The sequence below is a fragment of the Benincasa hispida genome, chromosome 2 (assembly GCF_009727055.1).
Source record: "Benincasa hispida cultivar B227 chromosome 2, ASM972705v1, whole genome shotgun sequence".
NCBI lineage: Eukaryota > Viridiplantae > Streptophyta > Magnoliopsida > Cucurbitales > Cucurbitaceae > Benincasa > Benincasa hispida.
The window spans coordinates 22,965,493-22,985,300 of NC_052350.1; the positions used below are offsets into that span (position 1 = coordinate 22,965,493).

General features: G+C 36.1%; 1 protein-coding gene across 17 annotated transcripts; it reads left to right on the forward strand.

Moving 5' to 3' along the window:
- Positions 1 to 1,853: 1,853 nt before the first annotated feature.
- LOC120071088 lies at positions 1,854 to 14,250 on the forward strand. Of its 17 annotated transcripts, none has more exons than XR_005480140.1 (11): positions 1,859 to 1,994; positions 2,186 to 2,287; positions 2,474 to 2,600; positions 2,821 to 2,888; positions 3,473 to 3,565; positions 3,813 to 3,908; positions 3,992 to 6,547; positions 6,634 to 6,724; positions 11,814 to 13,779; positions 13,868 to 13,956; positions 14,038 to 14,250. XR_005480140.1 is itself a non-coding variant. In XM_039023126.1 (8 exons), the coding sequence occupies exons 3-7, from the start codon at positions 2,528 to 2,530 to the stop codon at positions 4,025 to 4,027; spliced, it is 372 nt and encodes a 123-aa protein (XP_038879054.1). In that variant the 5' UTR covers positions 1,859 to 1,994; positions 2,186 to 2,287; positions 2,474 to 2,527; the 3' UTR covers positions 4,028 to 4,076; positions 6,634 to 9,064. The 17 variants fall into 17 exon arrangements, 5 of the variants coding, with proteins under 5 accessions (XP_038879053.1, XP_038879054.1, XP_038879055.1 ...); XR_005480137.1 differs by having other exon boundaries at positions 2,839 to 2,962; XR_005480139.1 differs by having other exon boundaries at positions 2,839 to 2,888.
- The last annotated feature ends 5,558 nt before the right edge of the window (positions 14,251 to 19,808 follow it).

A 19,808-nucleotide genomic window follows, 5' to 3' on the forward strand; every position in this document is an offset into this window, starting at 1 on the left:
AACAAGCCATCCCCTTTATAAGGCCTCCCTTGCCTCCATGAACTGCCATCCACACCAGAATGGTGAAAGTGGAGGAAGTAGGGAGGAAGAGACGTGCCAACAAAGGATTAAGTGGCATGAAGGTCTAGAAGAAGAACCTCAAACATACATTGGTGATCATATCGAGTAACTCTAAGTAGGGTGGGTTAAAGAACTGACACTAACAAATGCATGCAATGTAAGAGACGACTAAAAAGACTCAAAATGTCCTTAATATTTTTCATTGTTATCATTATCGACGGAATGCAACAATAAAATATACAGCCGAAAATTTGATAACTGATAATGTCTAAGCGTAAAACATTTTTTTTATTGTCATTGTTATCGACAAAATGCAACGGTATATTGGTAAGCTGATTAAAACAGGCCAACGATAAAATATCATTCCAACGATCACCATTATTGATCAAACTTAACTGTAAATCGATAACTGTTGACGTGTGAGGGTAAAACATTTTTTTTTGTTATTATTTTCGATGAACTACAATGGTAGATCGATAAGCATATTAAATAGGTGAACGATAAAATTCTATTCCAACTATCACTGTTACCTATCAAACTCACCGTAAACCAAGAACTGCTAACATGGAAAGTCGTACCAAATTATTTTTAAAACGGTAATGGGTCCCATTTCACCTTCAAACAAAATCAGATTGAGCACCATCCCAACCTCAATCAATTTGTAAGATTTGATTACAGACGAAGCACTACTAGAAAAACTATTTTTCTTGATGCTTGTACATCTATTTATTTGACATTTTTATGAAAAAAACAAATGTCAAATAACATGCAATTTTTATGAAAAATGTCAAGAAAAATGGAAAAAAAGCAGAGGTGAATGAAAATTTTCGGATTTTTTTCACTTTAACACAACCTTGATTTACTTGTCATGATTTAAACGTCAAGATAATTAAAAGGAAACTATATGAAGGATTTAAAAAGAAAACCCTAACGCTAACCCAAATCAATATCTTTTTTTCCTCCCCTTTTATCGTGTTTTCAGTGGTTTTGCTCACACACTCTCATGTCTACCATTCACCCCACACCTTCATCTCTTTCCCCGCTTCCTTCCCCTTTCAATCGTGTAAACCTGTTCTGCATTAGCAGCATTTGACATTAACAACTCCGACGACCTTTAGCAACGCTCAAGTCCAACCAAATCCCTAAATCCCCAAATCATGATTTCTCTTTAAGTCAATAGCAAGATAAGGTTTTCATCTTATAAAACTATTATACTTTTTAAGAACTCGTGAATTAGTTAAAAATCATTTTTTTCTAACTTATCCATTATTTTGGAATTTTTCGGTACATATTACACACCAACATTTGCTCATTTTTTTCATCTAAACTTCCAAAATCTCATACCAAATCTTATATTATTTTCAAATTTTCTCCAAAATTATGTTTACTAAATATTATATCAAATTATTATGTAATTTTTCGAATCACCATAATTTATGTTTTCACAATTATATGAATTTCCAAAATTTTAAATAGATTTTCCAATAATCCAAATAGATTTTCAAATTGATTCAACATTTTTAAATTTTAGAAATGATCAAATTTTGCAAAAAATTGGGTAAGATTAGAGATACATATAGAATCTCAATGTTAATCCGACCCAAAAAACTCAAATATATGAATTTTGGTATTAATTATATCCTGAGATTAACACTGAGATGCACTTAATCTCAATGTATAATTTGGCAAGATGTATCGAGAAAATCCAAACAATTGATAAGTTGGAAGAAGATATTGTAACTAAATTTTTTTTTTTTTACGAGTTTTCAAAAAATAGAATAATTTTGTAAGGTAAAAAGTTAAAACGTGTAGTTTCAGACAATTTCTGAAGCCGAAACTGAATTTGACATCGGGAAGAGGCAATGTCGGCAAGCGCTGAAGGAGGGCCACCGGAGGTAACTCTGGAGAGTTCCATGGGTTCTTTCACCGTCGAGGTACTTTTTCCCTTCCTTCTTCGATCCTTCGTCTTCTTTGTTTGTTTCATTTGACTTCTTCCCCCGTTAAGTTTGAATTCAGCTTTACTCTTTCTAGTTGCTTGTTTGTAGAATTCAAATTTTCTCTTGTGCAATACTGCGACTTAGAGGGAAATTACTTGAACTCATAAAATCTTCTGTTGTTGATGTAGTCTTTTACTCCATGGGAATTTTGTCATTCCGTGTAGGAATTTGAAGTGCACGCTAGGTGGAGATCCCATAGGAACTAGACGGGGCGGGGAATCTATATATGGGTATGTGCTCATTTTCTATCAACAATTCAAGTTTAAGAAATTGTTATTCATTTTATCACGTGGTTATCTTCATACCTTCGTATGGTTTAATACTTTAATTGAATTATGCGGTCCTTGAATATTCATTGCGATGTATTTAGTAATTGGGGTTTTTTTTCTGACATGTTGATGTGTTTCGGCAAGAAGTTTGATGATGAAATAAAACCAAAATTGAAGCATACTGGAGCTTGTATTCTATCAATGGCAAATGTTGGTCCTGATACAAATGGGAGACAGTTCTTTATCACTCTTGCTCCTTGTCTATCTTTAGATGGTAAGCCATTTTCTAGCAAAAATTCTGAAGGTTGGTATAGTTTTGAAACGTAACCATTTTGTTCCCTTGATAAATCATATGATTGAATAATATTCCTGGTTATCAAATAATTCTTCGTTTTGACTCTGATATAGGTCTTACCAATGTGATTAGAGTTGAATGATGCGTTTTAAAGTTCAATATTTCTATAATTCAGAATATGTATATTTTTGTAATTCAGAATTATATGCTTTGGAAGGTCACCTTTTTTGTTGTGGATAATCCTACTGCGTTCTCACTTTGATCTAGGTGAGTTCCAATGTCTTGTTGTAAACAAAGTTTTTACTGAGTTCACGCACATATTTGCTATAAAGACCACTGAGGTATGTCATATTATGGTGCTCACATTCTCATTGATCTTTTTTTGCTTCTTCTTGAAGTACTTGGTGCTTCATGCTCAATTTTCTGTTTTGCTAATTGAAAGTGTGAGAATGATATTAAGAAAAATTTAGTTTAGTTAGAAGGGAGAGTTGGAACTTGATTGAATGAAATTTTCTACTAAATGTTGTTGTTACCGTTTATCAAAGTTGAACAATTTTAGCAAAAGGATTTCTAAAATTGTAATGGTGAAATGGTGAAATAATCCTTTGTTGATTCAAAGGAAAGTTCACAATACATTTTTGTAGATACATCTCTCATTTCTTTTGAACACATCTCTCAAGAAGTTAGAACCCAAAATCTGTGTAGTAGACTAATGGTCTCAGAAGCAAAACTAAATAGTTCTTGCTCTTTTTAATCCGGGAGGAGTTACTTATTCTATGGGTACTTGCACTCATCATTTTACTTAAAACTTGCATTAACAATAAAAATTCTAACTATATTTTATTAATTAGTTGTCATTGGGACTACTTGCTATAAATGCATACAATGATAATGTGTACTACCTTGACTCAATAAAGATATCATCACGAGTGGATATAAGACACGTAAGTTAACCTTTTTCATTTGTAGTGTTTGTTTTAAAGTGTACTTTATTTTAGAATTGTGGTTATTTCTTTGCAAATAGTGCAATAGCAATCTTTGAATCTCAAAATAATATTTAAAAATGTCGTAAGCAAACTTTATGGAGGATAGTAAAGGCAAGTATAAATGTTACTACTTATTCATTATATTATGTAGATATCTAGTGCGTAGGATTACTTCATTATTATTTATTGGTTTTTTTTACTGTAGTACCCTTTACAAGTTGGGAGCACTGAATGTGGATACTACGTCATGAGGTATATGAGGGATATTGTGACCAAAAGAAACATTGCCATCTCAAATTTGGTATGTTATCAAACTATTTCGACATTTCAAATAGCGTAGGGAAAAGTAGAATTCATTATAATACTTGGCCTTTATGTTTATAGATTGATACAAGGAACTCGTACTCACAAACGAGTTAGACGAGGTGTGAGTTGAGTTGGCTGAATTTTTGGGTTGCTACGTGTGATAGTAAGTGCTTGCACAATTTGGTCATTTTGAAGAAAATGCTTGTTCTGACTAACTTTTTGCATTTACTTCATGTTGATATAGGTGAAATATTTTTTGGAATTGTTCATGTGCGTGTGTGGGGAGGGGGGTGATTAATTGTAGTTTTGGAAAGATGGTTAATTGTTTCATGTGTTCATATGAAGATGATTACAAAAATGGTTTTGATAGTTGTTATGGAGAGATTGTTTTGTTAATATGGGGCGAATGGGTAGTTGTGATAGAAGTTTGGAAATGCAATTTTTGAAATTGTTCGTATTGTGCTGACTGTTGGCATTATGTTCCTTATATTCTTTTTGGAAGTGTTTATGTGGCCTTGTCCATATTCTTCTAATTAGCTTAGAAAATCCTTTATGGAATTGTAAAGTTTCATAATGACAATGTTGAAAAAATGTGATATCTTGTCAAAAGTATGGGAGGAAATTTTGGTCCATAAGATTGAAAATGTGTTTGTTTGTCAATATATCATATGTGACCGTTGGAAAAGAATACAAGAACAATTTGTAGGTGAACATCCATATTAATTTTTTTTTAAAAAAATCACAAACATACTTGACATGTTAAACGTGTCAAGGTATAGATATATTTGACAAGTGGAAACTGTCAAGAAGTTTTGCATTTGACACTTTATTCTTGTTAAGGACATCTATATTCTTGACATTTTTGTAGTATCAAGTAAATTAGATCTTGACATTTTACATATCAAGTAAAATTGTTCTTAACGTTTTTTATTTATCAAGAACGCCAATATTCTTGACATTTCAAACATGTTAAGTGTTATTGTTCTTGACGTTTTTTCCTAGTTGAGAACATCTACATTCTTGATATTGGATCTCTTGACGTTTTTAAAAAGGTAAAAAATAGTGACACTTGACATTGAAAAAACATCAAACGACACTATTTTTGTAGTAGTGAGGAGGTGGATCCCACCATTCATTACGATTATGGATGAACATGTATATCGTCACACCCTGAGTTAAGAGAGAGACATGAATGAATTGATATCACATCTACATAAGAGGGCTCGTAAGTGAAGGAGTAAATGAATACCTACAGCGAAAAGAACGTGTCCCAATTTTTTATCTTATAGAACATTATTAATTCAGAGGACGGAAAGAGAGATACAACATTCTAATTAAGCACGCTTACATAATAATTTAGAGAGGAAGAAGGGATTAAAGAACTTACCCTTGAAGACCAATAACCTTCGTGAATCCCTTCCAATGTACTACTTGAAATGATTCGAACTCTTCCTCTTCTCTTGAACACATGAACACAACAAAAGGAATTCTAAATTCCGGACACCACCACAAACAAATCCTCAATATTCTCAAGGTAGAGAATCGTTGAGTGGTGTGGGCTTCAGTACGATTAATTTTGGTAGGGAGAGGGGAAGTTTTTGTTGAGAAAGCAATTATACATAGAGTTTTTATTCTTCAGAGATCGATTGAAACTTAAGAAAGAAGACTCTGCCTCCTTCCCAAAAGAAGACTCTGCCTTCTATCACCCACGTTAAATGAGGGAGGGAGGTATCATATCACTCCCTCCCTAATAACCGTATTAATTAGGGTTGGCAAAAAACCTCGCGGGGGCGGGTCCCTGCAGCCCCGACCCGAATTCCCTAGTTTAACTGGGGATGGGGTCAAATTGGAAAGATATTCATGGTCCCGTCGGGGGACAGTATCCCCGCCCCATCCCCAACCCTGACTCCAATCTCGATTATTATATTTATATTTTTAAAAAAATATATTTATAATATATAAAAGAATTGATTGATATATATGTTTACTCTTTATTGTTCAGCCTAATGCCCCAAACTTAAAAACTAAAAAAAGCCCTAAACTAAACACTCATTGTTCAGCCCTAAATTAAAAAGCTCACTATTGCTTGCACCAAAAAGTTCCTTATCCAGAGTCTCCACCTTCCTTTCTATTCTATGTCTACCGAAGACCGAAGTCACTCAGAAGTGCCCTACTGCCAATCGTCAGCACCTACTCTCCTTACTTACTGAGTACGAGTACCGACTAGCGTGTCGTCTGCTTGTCGTGCATTTGTGAGTTCATGAGCCGAGCGTCTGGGTGTTCATGAGCCGAATGTCTGGGTGTTGCGCGTCTTTGCCGTGCGTCTATGAGTTTGTGAGCCGAGCGTCTAAGTGTTGCGCGTCTGGCCATTTGGGTGAAAGGCGAAGCTACTAACTGATGCCGAACTCTGAAGGGTCTGGCCAGTCGTTTAGTTGTTGTGTCTGGCCATCTAGGTAAGCGTGAAGGAAGACCGAGCGTCTGGGTGTTGCATGAAGGAAGCCACCGTTTGGGTGAAGACTGAAGGCGACTGTCGACTGGCCGTGTCTGGGTGTTGCGTGAGCCATTTGAGTTCGCTTTGGAAAACCTTAAAAACTAGACGTAATTAGTAATACCTAACAAGACTGTCCGTTCAAGGTAATACATGAGTCTGCTTTCAAGACTGTCCATTTGAAAAATAGAAGTATATATTTTAATTATTTTGTTTTGTTTTTCATTTGAAGTGAAGAAAACTTTGTGTTGTTCTGGGAGGCGAGATCTATCCATTCAAGGCTTCAAGTCACTGCTGTCTGAGATCTGTTGCCGTTCAAGCCGGTAAAAATTTCCTTTCCCATTTTCAAGTATGTTTGTGTATGTTTGAATGCTTTGATATTTAGGCTTGAATATGTTTGAAAGATATGTTTTAATGCTTTGAATTTTGGGGTTTAATATGTTTGAAAAGTATCTCCATAATTCTAATTGAATGCTTTTGGCGTTTGAATTTTAATTCTAAGACATTCTGTTGAAAATAGGGTTATTAACCTAGGGGCATTTATGTAATTGTGTAGGCCCCTAGGGTTTCCTACTGTCTATTTATACGTTGTGTCCCTGTGTATTCAGTGTATCAGATTAACTAATAAGAAAGATCTCTATATCGTGGTTTTTCTCCTTGTACTAGGGTTTCCATGAACTGTGCGTTGTTATTCTCTTTTCTTCTTCTATATTTTATCATGGTATCAGAGCTAGGCGACGAAACCCTAGCAATTATGGAAGAGAACCAACCATAGTCATCTTCAGCCGATGGAACTTTGAGTTTTGACATGAAGACAGTCATTCAAGCGACCATGAAGGAATGTTTTCAAGCAGCTCTACCGAAGCTGATTTCTGTCGTCCAGCTGCAGTCAATGGAGAGTCGAGGCCAGCCGTCAATGGAGAGCCGAAGTTGATGGAAGTTGTCGCGCCAGACAAAAGCCACAATCGGAGACCGAAACCAGAGCGGCGCTGCCTTCGACGATCGGACAGAGATGAATCTGATCGAGTCCAGTCGTGGGTTACCGCCGTTCACATCCTCCGCGCTAGGTCAGATCGATCTCCGTGGAGCCACGCCTAGCACTTCGCTTGAGTATTCCAGCCGGTCAAACCAGAATCTGATCGAGCCATCCAACCGCTCGAACTAGTTGGTGCCACCTCGTGCATCGAGCAGATACGAGGACCACCTATAGCAGCCAACAACATCTTTCCAGCCGTCGGTGGCTACTCCTTTTCCAGCCACTTGTGGCTCGACCCAATGTCCAGATGAAGTTAGACAATAGTTGGCTTATCTCCAACAAAAGATTTCAGACTTGGATACGATTTTCAGCGCAAATCCCCAACCGGTTCAACCAGTCTATTAAGAGAATCTGGTAAATTCCTTCTCTATTTTGCCAAATGCTTCTTATTTATTTGGCTCGATGGGTAACTCTGCAAGATTTCTCGTAGGAGAAAAATTAAATGGCTAGAATTATTTCTCCTGGTCCCAATTGATCAAATAGCCTTGGAAGGACGTAAAAAATTTGGGTACTTGATGAGGGAGATTCTGAAGCCGATACCAGATGATCCTTAAGAACGGATCTGGAAAGGGGAAGATTCATTGTTACACTTAGTCCTCGTGAATAGTATGGAACCTCAAATAGGAAGACCATTATTATATGCTGTAACTGGCAAGGATATCTGGGAGGCTGCACGGGATTTGTACTCAAAGAGATAGAATACCTCTCGACTACATACGCTTCACAAGCAGGTCCATGAATGCAAACAAGGGTCCATGAATGTTACATTCTATTTTAACAAATTATCAATGCTTTGGCAAGAAATGGACCTGCATCAAGAGATTGTCTAGAACTGCGCGCAAGATGGGGCTCAATACTTGAAAATTGAAGAAGCAGATCGTGTGTATGTTTTTTTTGGCTAGATTAAATCCTAAATTCGTTGGTGTTCGTATCTAATATTGAGCCAATGTCCTACACTTTCTCTTAGAGAAGTTTACTTCGAAATACGGCTGGAAGAGGATTAGTCATGCGCCATGAATAATCCTATTACTACAACTGATGCAGCTGCCTTCATTGCAAAGTTGTCCAGTGCTGATGGCGATAAAAACCCCCTCATGTGTGTGAGCACTATAAGAAGCCCTGGCACACAAAGGACCAGTATTGGAAATTGCACGGGAGACCTTCAAATAGCAGGCGACGATAGTCTCATGACAAATTTAATACTGGTCGTGCCCTAGTGAGTGACTCAGCAGATGAACATACTCAGAAGCAGTCTTCTGTTGACAGTAAAAACAGTTTGAGTACGGTTGGGGTGAGTGCTATTGCACAATCAGGAAATTTTTCTTCATTTGGCCTTGTTAGTATAAATGGTAAAAAACCTTGGATTGTGGACTCAGGGGTCACAGATCAACTTACCAGTTCTTCAGATCTGTTTATTTCTTACAACCCGAGAGCTGGAAATGAGCGTATTTGAATTGCAGATGGGTTCTTTGCCCCTATTACAAGGAAAGGCCATATCTCCCCGTTCGACGGTTTAGTTTTGCGTGATACTTTTCATGTGCCTAAAATCTCTTATAATCTGTTGTCTGTCAGTAAAATTACAAGGGATCTGGAGTTTAAGGCAATTTTCTCACCCAACTTCGTTTTGTTTTAGGATTTGAAATCGGGGATGACGATTGACACTGCTCGGCACGATAGGGGACTCTATTTCCTTTCTGAAGATGCTTCCTCTAGAGATGATCATCGAACTAGGTTTATGTCATTAAATTTTTATGTTTCTAAAAATGACTTTATGTTGTGGCATTTCCATTTAGGACATCCAAATTTTCAATATATGAAGTATTTGTTTCTTCGTTTATTTCGCAATGTTAATACTTCCTCTTTAAATTGTGATGTGTGTATTCGTGCCAAGCAAAGTCGTGTTCCTTTTCAGTCTCAACCTTATAAACCCTCAAGTCCTTTTACTCTTATTCATAGTGATGTTTGGGGTCCTTCACCTGTTACCACTTCCATTGGTAAACGTTGGTTTGTCGCGTTTATAGACAACCACACTTGCCTTACTTGGGTCTTCCTCTTCACTGAAAAATAGTAGGTGTGATCTATTTTCCAACAATTTTATATAACTATCGAGACTCAGTTCAATGCGAAGATTGGAATTTTACGGAGTGCGAGAATTCTTCAACACCTCCTTCAGGGATTTTCTCATCTCTAAGGGAATTGTCCACCAAAGCTCGTTTGCTTATACTCTGCAATAGAATGGAGTAGCCGAGCGGAAAAATCGTCATCTAATGGAAGTAGCCCGGTCTCTTATGTTATCTGCCACTCTTCTATCATATCTGTGGGGGGATGTCGTTCTTACCGCCGCCCATTTCATTAATCGGATACTCTCTCGTGTTCTTAACCTTCATACTCCCTTGGATCTGTTTAAAGAGTCCGTTCTAACCACTTGGTTAATCTCCGATGTTCCCCTTCGGGTCTTTGGTTGCGTTGCCTTTGTTCATTCTCATGGTCCAAACCGCTCAAAATTTACTCCTCATGCTCAGAAGTGTGTCTTTGTTGGATATCCACTTCATCAACATGGGTATAAGTGCTATCATCCGTCATCTTGTAAATATTATGTCTCCATGGACGTCACCTTCCTCGAGGATCAGCCGTTCTTTCTTGTTAGTCATATTTAGGGGGAGAACATGAGTGAAGAGACTAACTGGTCCTCTTATGCTATTCCCTTAGAGTTAGCTAATATTCATATTTTGTCTGAGCCTAGTCCTGAGCATGACGACCTGGTCCTTCCTACCAATCAAGTTCCTTGGAAAACTTACTATAGGAAGAATCTTAGGAAGGAAGCAATGTCACCTGTCTAACCGGAACCGCCGGTTCTAGTACATGAGTCAGACCCGCCATTAAATCCAGGTACGTATATTCCTGAAACTAACGATGTTGATGTGCTATGGAGACTGACAAATGCAAGCAGGATAAGGGCGAAGGAAGTGGTAATACTGAAAGTATAGCAGAAGAGGAGACAACTGAGAAGGAAATGATTCTAGTTAATGATGATGTGGAAGATACTACTAAAATTCCTGATACACAGATAGCCAATCATGGTGAGAAGCCTAGAAAGTTGAAGGATCGTGATGCCTTGCTCGATCCTCCTATAGCTCTGAAGAAAGGCACTCATTCATGTACTAACTATCCTATGCATAGTTACATGACGTATAGCAATCTGGCACCTGAGTTCAAAGCTTTCACTACCAGTCTGGACACTGTGATGGTTCCAAATGATATAAGTGTTGCGATGGAAAAACCAGAATGGCGGTCTGCTGTTATGGAAGAAATGAGAGCTCTCGAGAAGAATGGAACTTGGGAACAGGTGGTTCTACCTGAAGGGCACAAGACAGTTGGATGCAAATTGGTGTTTACTATAAAATACAAGTCAGATGGGACGATTGACCGATACAAGGCTAGGCTTATTGCAAGAGGCTTTACTCAGACCTATGGAGTAGATTACTCTAAAACCTTGTCTCCCGTGGCCAAACTAAACACTATCCGAGTGTTGTTGTTAGTTGTCGTAAATAAGGATTGGCCCCTACACCAATTTGATGTTAGAAATGCGCTTCTGAATGGGGAGCTTGAAGAGGAAATCTATATGAGTGCTCCTCCTAGATTTGAGAGTCAGTTCAAAAACAGGGTGTGCAGACTAAGAAAGTCGCTATATGGGTTGAAACAATCTCCAAGGGCCATGAGTCTGGGGATATGTGAATAAATCTGGTTGAAGAAAGTGTTATCTGATCTCCAACAAGATAATGAGCTTCCGATGAAATTTTTTTGTGACAACAAAACTGCCATCAGTATTGCAAATAACCTAGTTCAACATGACAGAACTAAACACGTAGAGATTGACAGACATTTCATTAAGGAGAGACTGGACAGTGGAAACATATGCATGCCTTATATTCCTTCAAATCAGCAAGTTGCAGATGTGCTTACAAAGGGGTTACTAAGACAGAGGTTTGACTATTGTATAAGTAAGTTAGGCCTTGTTGATATCTATGTCCCAACTTGAGGGGGAGTGTTGAAAATAGGGTTATTAACCTAGGGGCATTTATGTAATTGTGTAGGCCTCTAGGGTTTCCTACTGTCTATTTATACGTTGTGTCCTTGTGTATTTAGCGTATCAAATTAACTAATAAGAAAGATCTCTATATCGTGGTTTTTCTCCCTGTGCTAGGGTAACTATGCGTTGTTATTCTCTTTTCTTCTTCTATATTTTATCACATTCCATAATTCTAAGAAATTGTTTGAATGCTTTGAATTTTGCGATTGAATGCTTTGAATATGTTTCAATGCTTTGAAATTTAAGTCCAAGTCTAAGGAGGGTTTTTAAATTAAATCTTTGGTAGGTTGAAAATAATGTCTTCATCACCTTCTACAAATAAAGATTCTTCAAGTCTAATTCCAAGTCCAATCTCAGATCCAACCCCAAATTCAACCCTAAATTTAATCTTCCAATGATGATAATTTGAATGTTGATAATTGTATCATTCTTGGTGAGAATATTGAGAAGGGATCTTTAAAGAGGAGATTGACATCGGTTGTTTGGAACCATTTTAAGAAACAAAAAATAGATGGAGTATACAAGGTTATTTGTAATTATTACAAACGAAAATTAGGGAGTGAAAGTAAAAATGGAACCAAACATTTCCATGACCATATTAATATATGCTCATATAAAGGATGAAAGGACATACCACAATCCCTATTGAATCCTAACAGATAGAAGAATAATACATTGAGTTCATATAACTTTGATCAAGAAGCTGCAAAAAAAGCATTAGCTAGGATGATAATAAAACATGAATATCCTTTCTCAATAGTTGAGCATAAAGGTTTTAGGGAATTTTGTAATATCATCCGACCATTGTTTAAGATGATGTCAAGAAACACAATAAAGAAGGAGATTTTGAAAATTTATGAGACTGAAAAATTGAAAACCATGACATTGTTGAATGAGATCAAAGGGAAAATTGTTCTTACAATGGACATGTGGACTTCCAACCACCAAACAAAAGGTTATATGGTTGTCACTGCACATTTTGTTGATGATAGTTGGGTTTTGCAAAACAAAATAATCAGATTTATATATGTCCCTTCTCCACACACTTCTGAGATGTTTCATGAAGAAATAATGGAATGTTTGTTAAACTAGAGTATTGGTCGAAAATTGTCATCTGTAATTGTAGATAATTGTAGTATGAATGACTCCATGGTTAATATGCTTGTTGATAGTTTGTGTGGAAACTTAATATTGGATGGGATTTTATTTCATATGTGGTGTTGTGCTCATATTCTGAACTTAATTGTGAAAGATGGGTTGGTAGTGATAGGAGATGGGATCGAAAGAGTACGTAGTAGTGTGTCTTTTTTTATGGATACACGAAAAAAGAATGAGAAGTTTGAGGAAACTACTCGACAGTTGAATGTTTATGATGGTCAGATGTTGAGTCTTGATTGTTGTACTAGGTGGAATTCTAATATTTTATATTAGCCACTGCATTAAAGTACAAGACTGTTTTTTATCAATTAAAACAACGAGAGCCAAAGTACAAGTGTTTGTCTTTGGATCAAGATTGGGTATTAGCAAAAGAGATATGTGAGAAACTGAAATATTTCATCAGTCGACTAAAATATTTTCTGGATCTAAATATCCTACTGCTAATCTTTTTTTTTTTTTCCAAAAATTTGTAAATTGAAGTTGGCTATATCTGATTGGACGAATTCTGGCATTCAAGAGATAAGAGACACGACTTCAAATATGATTTCAAAGTTTGATAAGTATTGGAAGAAAATTCAATCCACGTTACAAATTGAAGTTGATTGAGTTTTACTTCCCTAGCATTTATGGAGATAGTTTTTTTCTTGAAGTGGAAAGGATTAAGAAAATTTGTTCAGATTTGGAAACGGAATATCAGAAGCATGAAGATGAAGGTGATGATTATCACTCTAAAAATTTAGATGGAACCTCACAGAATATATAATTTGATGATTTTAATGATTATGACTTGTTTATATCAAATTCCAATAAAATGAATAAGAAGCAATAGTTTGAAACATATTTGGATGAATTTGTCTTACCTCGAACATCTGATTTTGACATTTTGAGTTGGTGAAAATTGAATGGTGTTAAGTATCCAATTTTACAAGAAATTGCAAGAGACATATTAGCCATCCCGTTATATAGTGTTACATCAGAGTCTGCTTTTAGTACCTGTGGTAGGATTATAAGCCCACGTCGTAATAAACTTTATCCGAAGACGATAGAGGCTTTGATGTACGCTCAAAATTGGATTGCAATTGAAGTTTTGACAGGTTAGTTTGTTTATTTTGTTTTACTTCTTTTTAGCATTTAATAAATTAATAAATATTTTCTTTTATTACAAATATTTGACAATATAAGGTACTAGCATGGAAAAACAAATGGTTAAACATTTAGCAACTGTTTTAGAAGATGCAGACGATTCTGATGAAGATGGTGTTGTGACTAAGGTATGCTGAAGGATTAACATTATTTTGTGGTCTAGCTTTTTTTTTTTGTGACATTATTTATTAATTACATTTTAAATGCAGGAATGAATAATACTCCTGGGATAATGCCAAGAAAGGAGAAAGATTTGAATGTGAAGTCATCATTGAAGAAAGAAAGACGAGCTTTATTGAATTTTAAGTTGTAAACTTATTTGAATGTATAAGACGTTTGCCTTACTTGACTTGCTTATTCAAACTTTATTGAATTTTAAGTTGTAAACTTATTTAATGGATTTGTTAGCTTTAAATTGTCAATTGTGTTTATTTCATAGATTAGTCTATTATTTTTTGTTTATTTTTTGTGGACTAGTCAAATTTTAAATAAAATCACTTGAATTAAGAAATGAGGAATTCGATATACTTATTTAATGGATTTTTTGTGGACTAATCAAATTTTAAATAAAATAAAATTTTAATTAAAAAATGGGGAATCCCCGCCCCCGTCTCCGCCTTCAAATTGCGGGGACGGGGACGAGGATGGGGGAGAATTTCCCCCACAGGGCCGGGGACGGGGGACGCCCCCTGCACTACCCCAACCCGGTTGCCAAACCCTAGGATTAATTAAAACTTACTTTTAATTTAATTTAATATATATATATATATAATAACTAATTTAATATATATTTATCATATATTAACCCTAAGTTATATCTAATATAACATATAACCTATACTTTTAAATATGAATCACATTCATATAGTTAATATTTGAATCATATTCAAATATTTATTTTCTCTCAAATAATTTTTTTTAATATTATAATGTATCATATATATTATATTAATTATATCTCATATAATAAGTTTTATATTATAATGTATCACATACATTATACTAACTATATATTATATAATTAATTCCCTTCAATTAATTTGAACAATTCAAATTAATCCAAAATTAATTTTGATTTTCATTAATCCTTATTGAGCTAACAAGAAGACCTTATGGACCTATAGATTGAAATTCCAATGATACTTGATTAATTAATTAAACTCTTTAATTATATTAATCAACTTTCATTAACTACCGTTCACTCCACTAAAGATCAACAATTCCACTATTCGTACTACAGATATAATTTTGTGTGCATTAGATATTACCAATCAATAGTATGTTGACCCTTCACAAATTTCTCATAAATACAGTAAGGCCAAAATTTCCGTTTTGCCCTTATAGTTACATCTAACTCTTTAAGTATCACTAATCTCTCTAATGAATAATTAATTATAGTTCAACTACAATCAAACCATTCTCAAGCTAGGAGAGGATGTGGTGCCATATTGTTCAAGCCCCAAAAATCAGTCCTTAATAGACCAATTTCTCTACTTACCCTAACATTAAGGAATGAGTGAATTCCTTCTTGTGTAGATGCGTCCCCAGCTCCTTAATTAGATGAATCCCCAAAATGGTAGGCATATTGAGTCGGTGAAACTGGCCACTCTTACCAATGCAAATTAAAGGACCGTCTTTACAGGCAGGAGTTCACAACTCACTAAGGATTCAGGTCAAGTCACCTTTGGTCATCCTGGTGAAATATAAGTCTCTTTTAGCAATGATGTTATATAGAGAGACTATTCATTTTTTGGTTCGGTCTTATACAAATTCTTTATTTAGAATACCCTCCACTCATATGTTTCCACATGAATGATCATGATCAATTCATTTGTAGCACTTTACAAAAATTGTAACAACTATAAAGCGGGTTGTATTTGTAGTGTCACTAGGATAAGATACCCAACCTTATCCATCTACTACAGACCGTTCAGACTGAAGGAACTCTTATTCAAGAGTACCTACAAGCGAAAGTGGATCTTTCCAATTCATTGTGACAGAATTACTGCATATACATTCAAACATACTTTCATGATGCAAAAAGGATTAAGAAATCATACCAGATGAAGATTTCTTCTTCACAGCAAGTCTGAAGCCCAACCGTCTATCTCGAACAGTTACCACTCGGACAGAAGGAATCAGAGAAGACAACACCACTTAGAGCTCTCAGTATTCTTGGAGTGAGAATCTAAAGTGTAGGCTTTGTTCGGATTTGGTAGAGGGAAGGAGGAAGAGAAACCATACACAACGATCAAGCAAGTGGGAGAAGAAGTCGTCTATCGCATAGACATGATGCTTGATCGTTTAGGTGAAGTATACGATCGTGTAGTAAAATTAAACGATCGTCTATACGATCATGTAGGAAAAGGTAAACAATCGTCTACACGATCGTGTAGGAAATGGGTGAACGATCGTCCAAAACGATCGCGTAGGAAAAACTAAGCGATCGTCTATACGATCGTTTAGTAAATACCAGGAGCTAAACGACCGCTTAGGAAAAAGGTAAATGATTGTTTAGATAATAGAGTGCGACGGTGTAATCGGTATGCGATCGCTTAGCAATATCGTATATGTAAGTGATCGTGCAGTCCTATCGTATAGCACTGATTTTCTAAACGATGACACTATCTTTTTCACAATATCCGCGCATACCGAGATCAACATACCATCTGCTATTTATAATGCACTCGTCCGTAATTTTAAACGAAGAGGCGCCTTCCTATTTCCTTTTAGAACCATCCAATTAATATGAACTTATCACATTCATAACTTATAAATTAATATCAAATATTAATTATAATATTTTTCCCTCTACTAGATATAAATCATATTTATATCCAATTTCCTCCAAATTAATGTATCTCATACATAAATTTAATTATATCATATTTAATTAACTCATTCAATTATATCATAAATAATCGAACTCCCTCTTGTCAATTTGAACATTTCAAATTGACCCAAAAAATGACTCTCAACTTGTATCCAAGCTACCAAGGGGACCTTGTGGACCTATGGCTCGAAGCTCCAACGTTACGTGAATACCTGACTAAACTCTTTAGTCACGATATCCTCCATCCGTTAACTGCTAGACATTCCACTAAAGACAGACAGTTGAACTCTTCTTGTCATAGATGTATTTATATGTCCATTGGATATAACCAATCATCAGTACGATGACCCTTCACAGATGCTCGTAATTACAGTAGGCCAATTTACCATTTTGCCCCTGTAATTACATCTTCCTCCTTAAGTACCATTGATCCCTCCAATGAACAATACAACATAGTCCTACTATTTGTGAACATCTCTCAAGCCATGAGAAGGTGCGTGGCGCCACATCGTTCAAGCCCTGGAATCAGCCCTTAAGGGAGCTATCTATCTACTTACCTCTGACTTGGGGAAGGAGTGAATTCCATCTTGTGTAGCTGAGTTCCCAGATCCAAATTAGACGAATCCCCAAAATGGTAGGTTTAAGTCGGTGTTCTGGCCACTCACACCCATGCAAATCAAAGAACCGCCTTCAATGGCAGAAGTTCCCAACTTACTCAGGATTGAGGTCATGTTACCTATGGCCATCCTAGTGAAGTGAAGTCTCAGTTATGAACGATGTTATATAACGAGACGTTAACACTTCGTGGTCAGGTCTTATACAAACTCTTTGTATAGGACGCCCCCGCTTGCATGTCCCCTACATGAATGATCAGGATCAGATCATCTGTGACAAGTCACAATATTTGTGACCATTCCACAAAGTGGGCCGCATCTGTAGCGTTACTAGGATAAGGTTTCCCTCCTATATCCATTTACTACAGACCATTTTGGTTATCACTCAAGACATGATCCACTTGTATGTCACCACATACATGCTTGAGTCACATACAGATAACCAGAGATTTTATGTTTATTAGTTTGTGGTAAAATTTAAATGTGCAAAATAAAGTAGTGAAGTAAATATCATTTATATTATACATCACAACTGTTCATACAAAGTTGTTTACAAACTACTGGACATGAGACTTTAGGACACAAACCCCAACACAGGCTATCACTTAAACATGATCTACATGTATGTCTCTACATACATGTTTAAGTTACAGCAAATAACCTTGGATCTTAGTTTATTGGTGTTTTGGTTAATGCAACTAAATGTCGAATAAAAACCTCTTATTTTATTAGATAGATAAATTGTTCGTACAAATACAATTACAACCTACAAGACTACGAGATTTAGGGCATCAACCCCAACAATCTCCTACTTTTCCTAAAGCTAGTGGGGTGTACATCATAAAAGTCAAACTAGTACAACATTACACAAAAACAAGAAACTAGGGCATATAATACACACCCAGTAAAATCTCCCACATGCCTTAGACTAGATAAGACCTGTCTTGTAGACCTAGACTCTCCAAATGACTCTTAACATCAACCTTAGTCGGGGAGAACCCTTTTGCTCAATCCCTCAATGTCAACCTTAGTCAGGGAGAACCCTTTTTCTCAATCCCTCAACGTCAACCTTAGTCGGGGAGAACCCTTTTACTCAATCCCTCGATGTCAACCTTAGCCGAGGAGAACCCTTTTGTTCAATCCTTCAATGTCAACCTTAGTCGGGGAGAACTCTTTTGCTCAATCCCTCAACGTCGTATTACCAACGTGCACGTGATGTTTTCTATGTACCGTCAACACATTCGGTACATTTATTAAGATACCTTCCTTACCTTCAATATCCGGCTCACTTAAGCTATCAAGTTCTCAAAGAGCATGAAAAGAATAGTTTTCAAATATAGCATAAAAAACTCTTTAGGATACCTTCCCTACCTTTAGCATCCCTTTTCATTATGTTTAGAAATACCAACGTTTGTACTTTGACAACCTTAGGTATTTAAAACATAGTACATCAAGTGTCATTCAACCTTAGCTTTAACCCTAACACATGCTTCATACTTTGTGAAATAAGTTGGCTTAAAACATACTGAACCAGCTGGTAAAAACCATTAGCATGCGTTAGACATAGAAAACATACTTGGAAAACCCATACACTAGTAAACATCATGAAGATGGAGTTATTAAAACATGTTGAAAGTATTTGGACAAGATAACATATTTAAATCGTGTCAATTTTCGTGGAAAACTCTTTACATAGCATGAGAAATAGCTTCACACATATGTTGTTTGGCACTTCATTTGAACACTTAGCATGAGAAATATCTTCTAAGAAATCATAGTTTTTAAATCATTAAAACATTAAAGCATCACATAGTCACTCACAGCTCGTTAGCCTCTTAATAGGTTATACGCTTCTCGTAGCTCTTCTTGGCCTAAAAGGACATAATTCCCGATTAACTACTTAGAATTCTTAGCAAAATACCTCAAATAGTTCATTTACTAATGGAACTTCCATCATCAAAGATAGCTTTACTAGCGAGATACTCATTCATGAGTGCATTCTTCTCATAAGCGAGATCCTCATGAGCGAGATCCTCCTCATGAGCGAGATCCTTCATCCTAGCGATACTCACCTTTCCAGCGAGATTCAGCCCAATTTCTAGTGAGATTTCCTTCTAGAGCGAGATCCTTATCACAAAATTAGCGAGATTCCCTTCATTAGCGAGATCTTCAGCACAAAATTAGCGAGATTTCCTTCATTAGCGAGATCCTCAACAAAAAATTAACGAGATTAACTTCATAAGCGAGATCCTCATTCTCCATATGAGCTGTTTGCTTGTTCTTCCCAAGCAGTTGTCTGCTTATGCACAGCTTCTCTATTACAAATTCAAAAATTCATAACTCAAAATCCAGCTCTCTTTTGAAGAAACTTCCTTCTACAAACATGTTTAGAATTGAGTTAGCTTTCTTACCTTAATATTCCAGCCAAATATTCCTTATATTTTGTCCTAGAGCTTCCAATCTTCACCTTGGGCCCTGATTCATTTGTGATTCTGCCTCTTCTACAAATTCCTCACTTTTTATTCTTCTTCCT

Bases quoted from the DNA above. Each gene is read 5' to 3' on its own strand.
- LOC120071088 (XM_039023125.1), top strand. From the start codon at position 2,528: ATGGCAAATGTTGGTCCTGATACAAATGGGAGACAGTTCTTTATCACT. The intron at 2,963-3,472 runs GTATGTCATATT...TTTATTAATTAG, and splicing joins TTGCTATAAAGACCACTGAG to TTGTCATTGGGACTACTTGC. The intron at 3,909-3,991 runs GTATGTTATCAA...TTATGTTTATAG, and splicing joins ACATTGCCATCTCAAATTTG to ATTGATACAAGGAACTCGTA.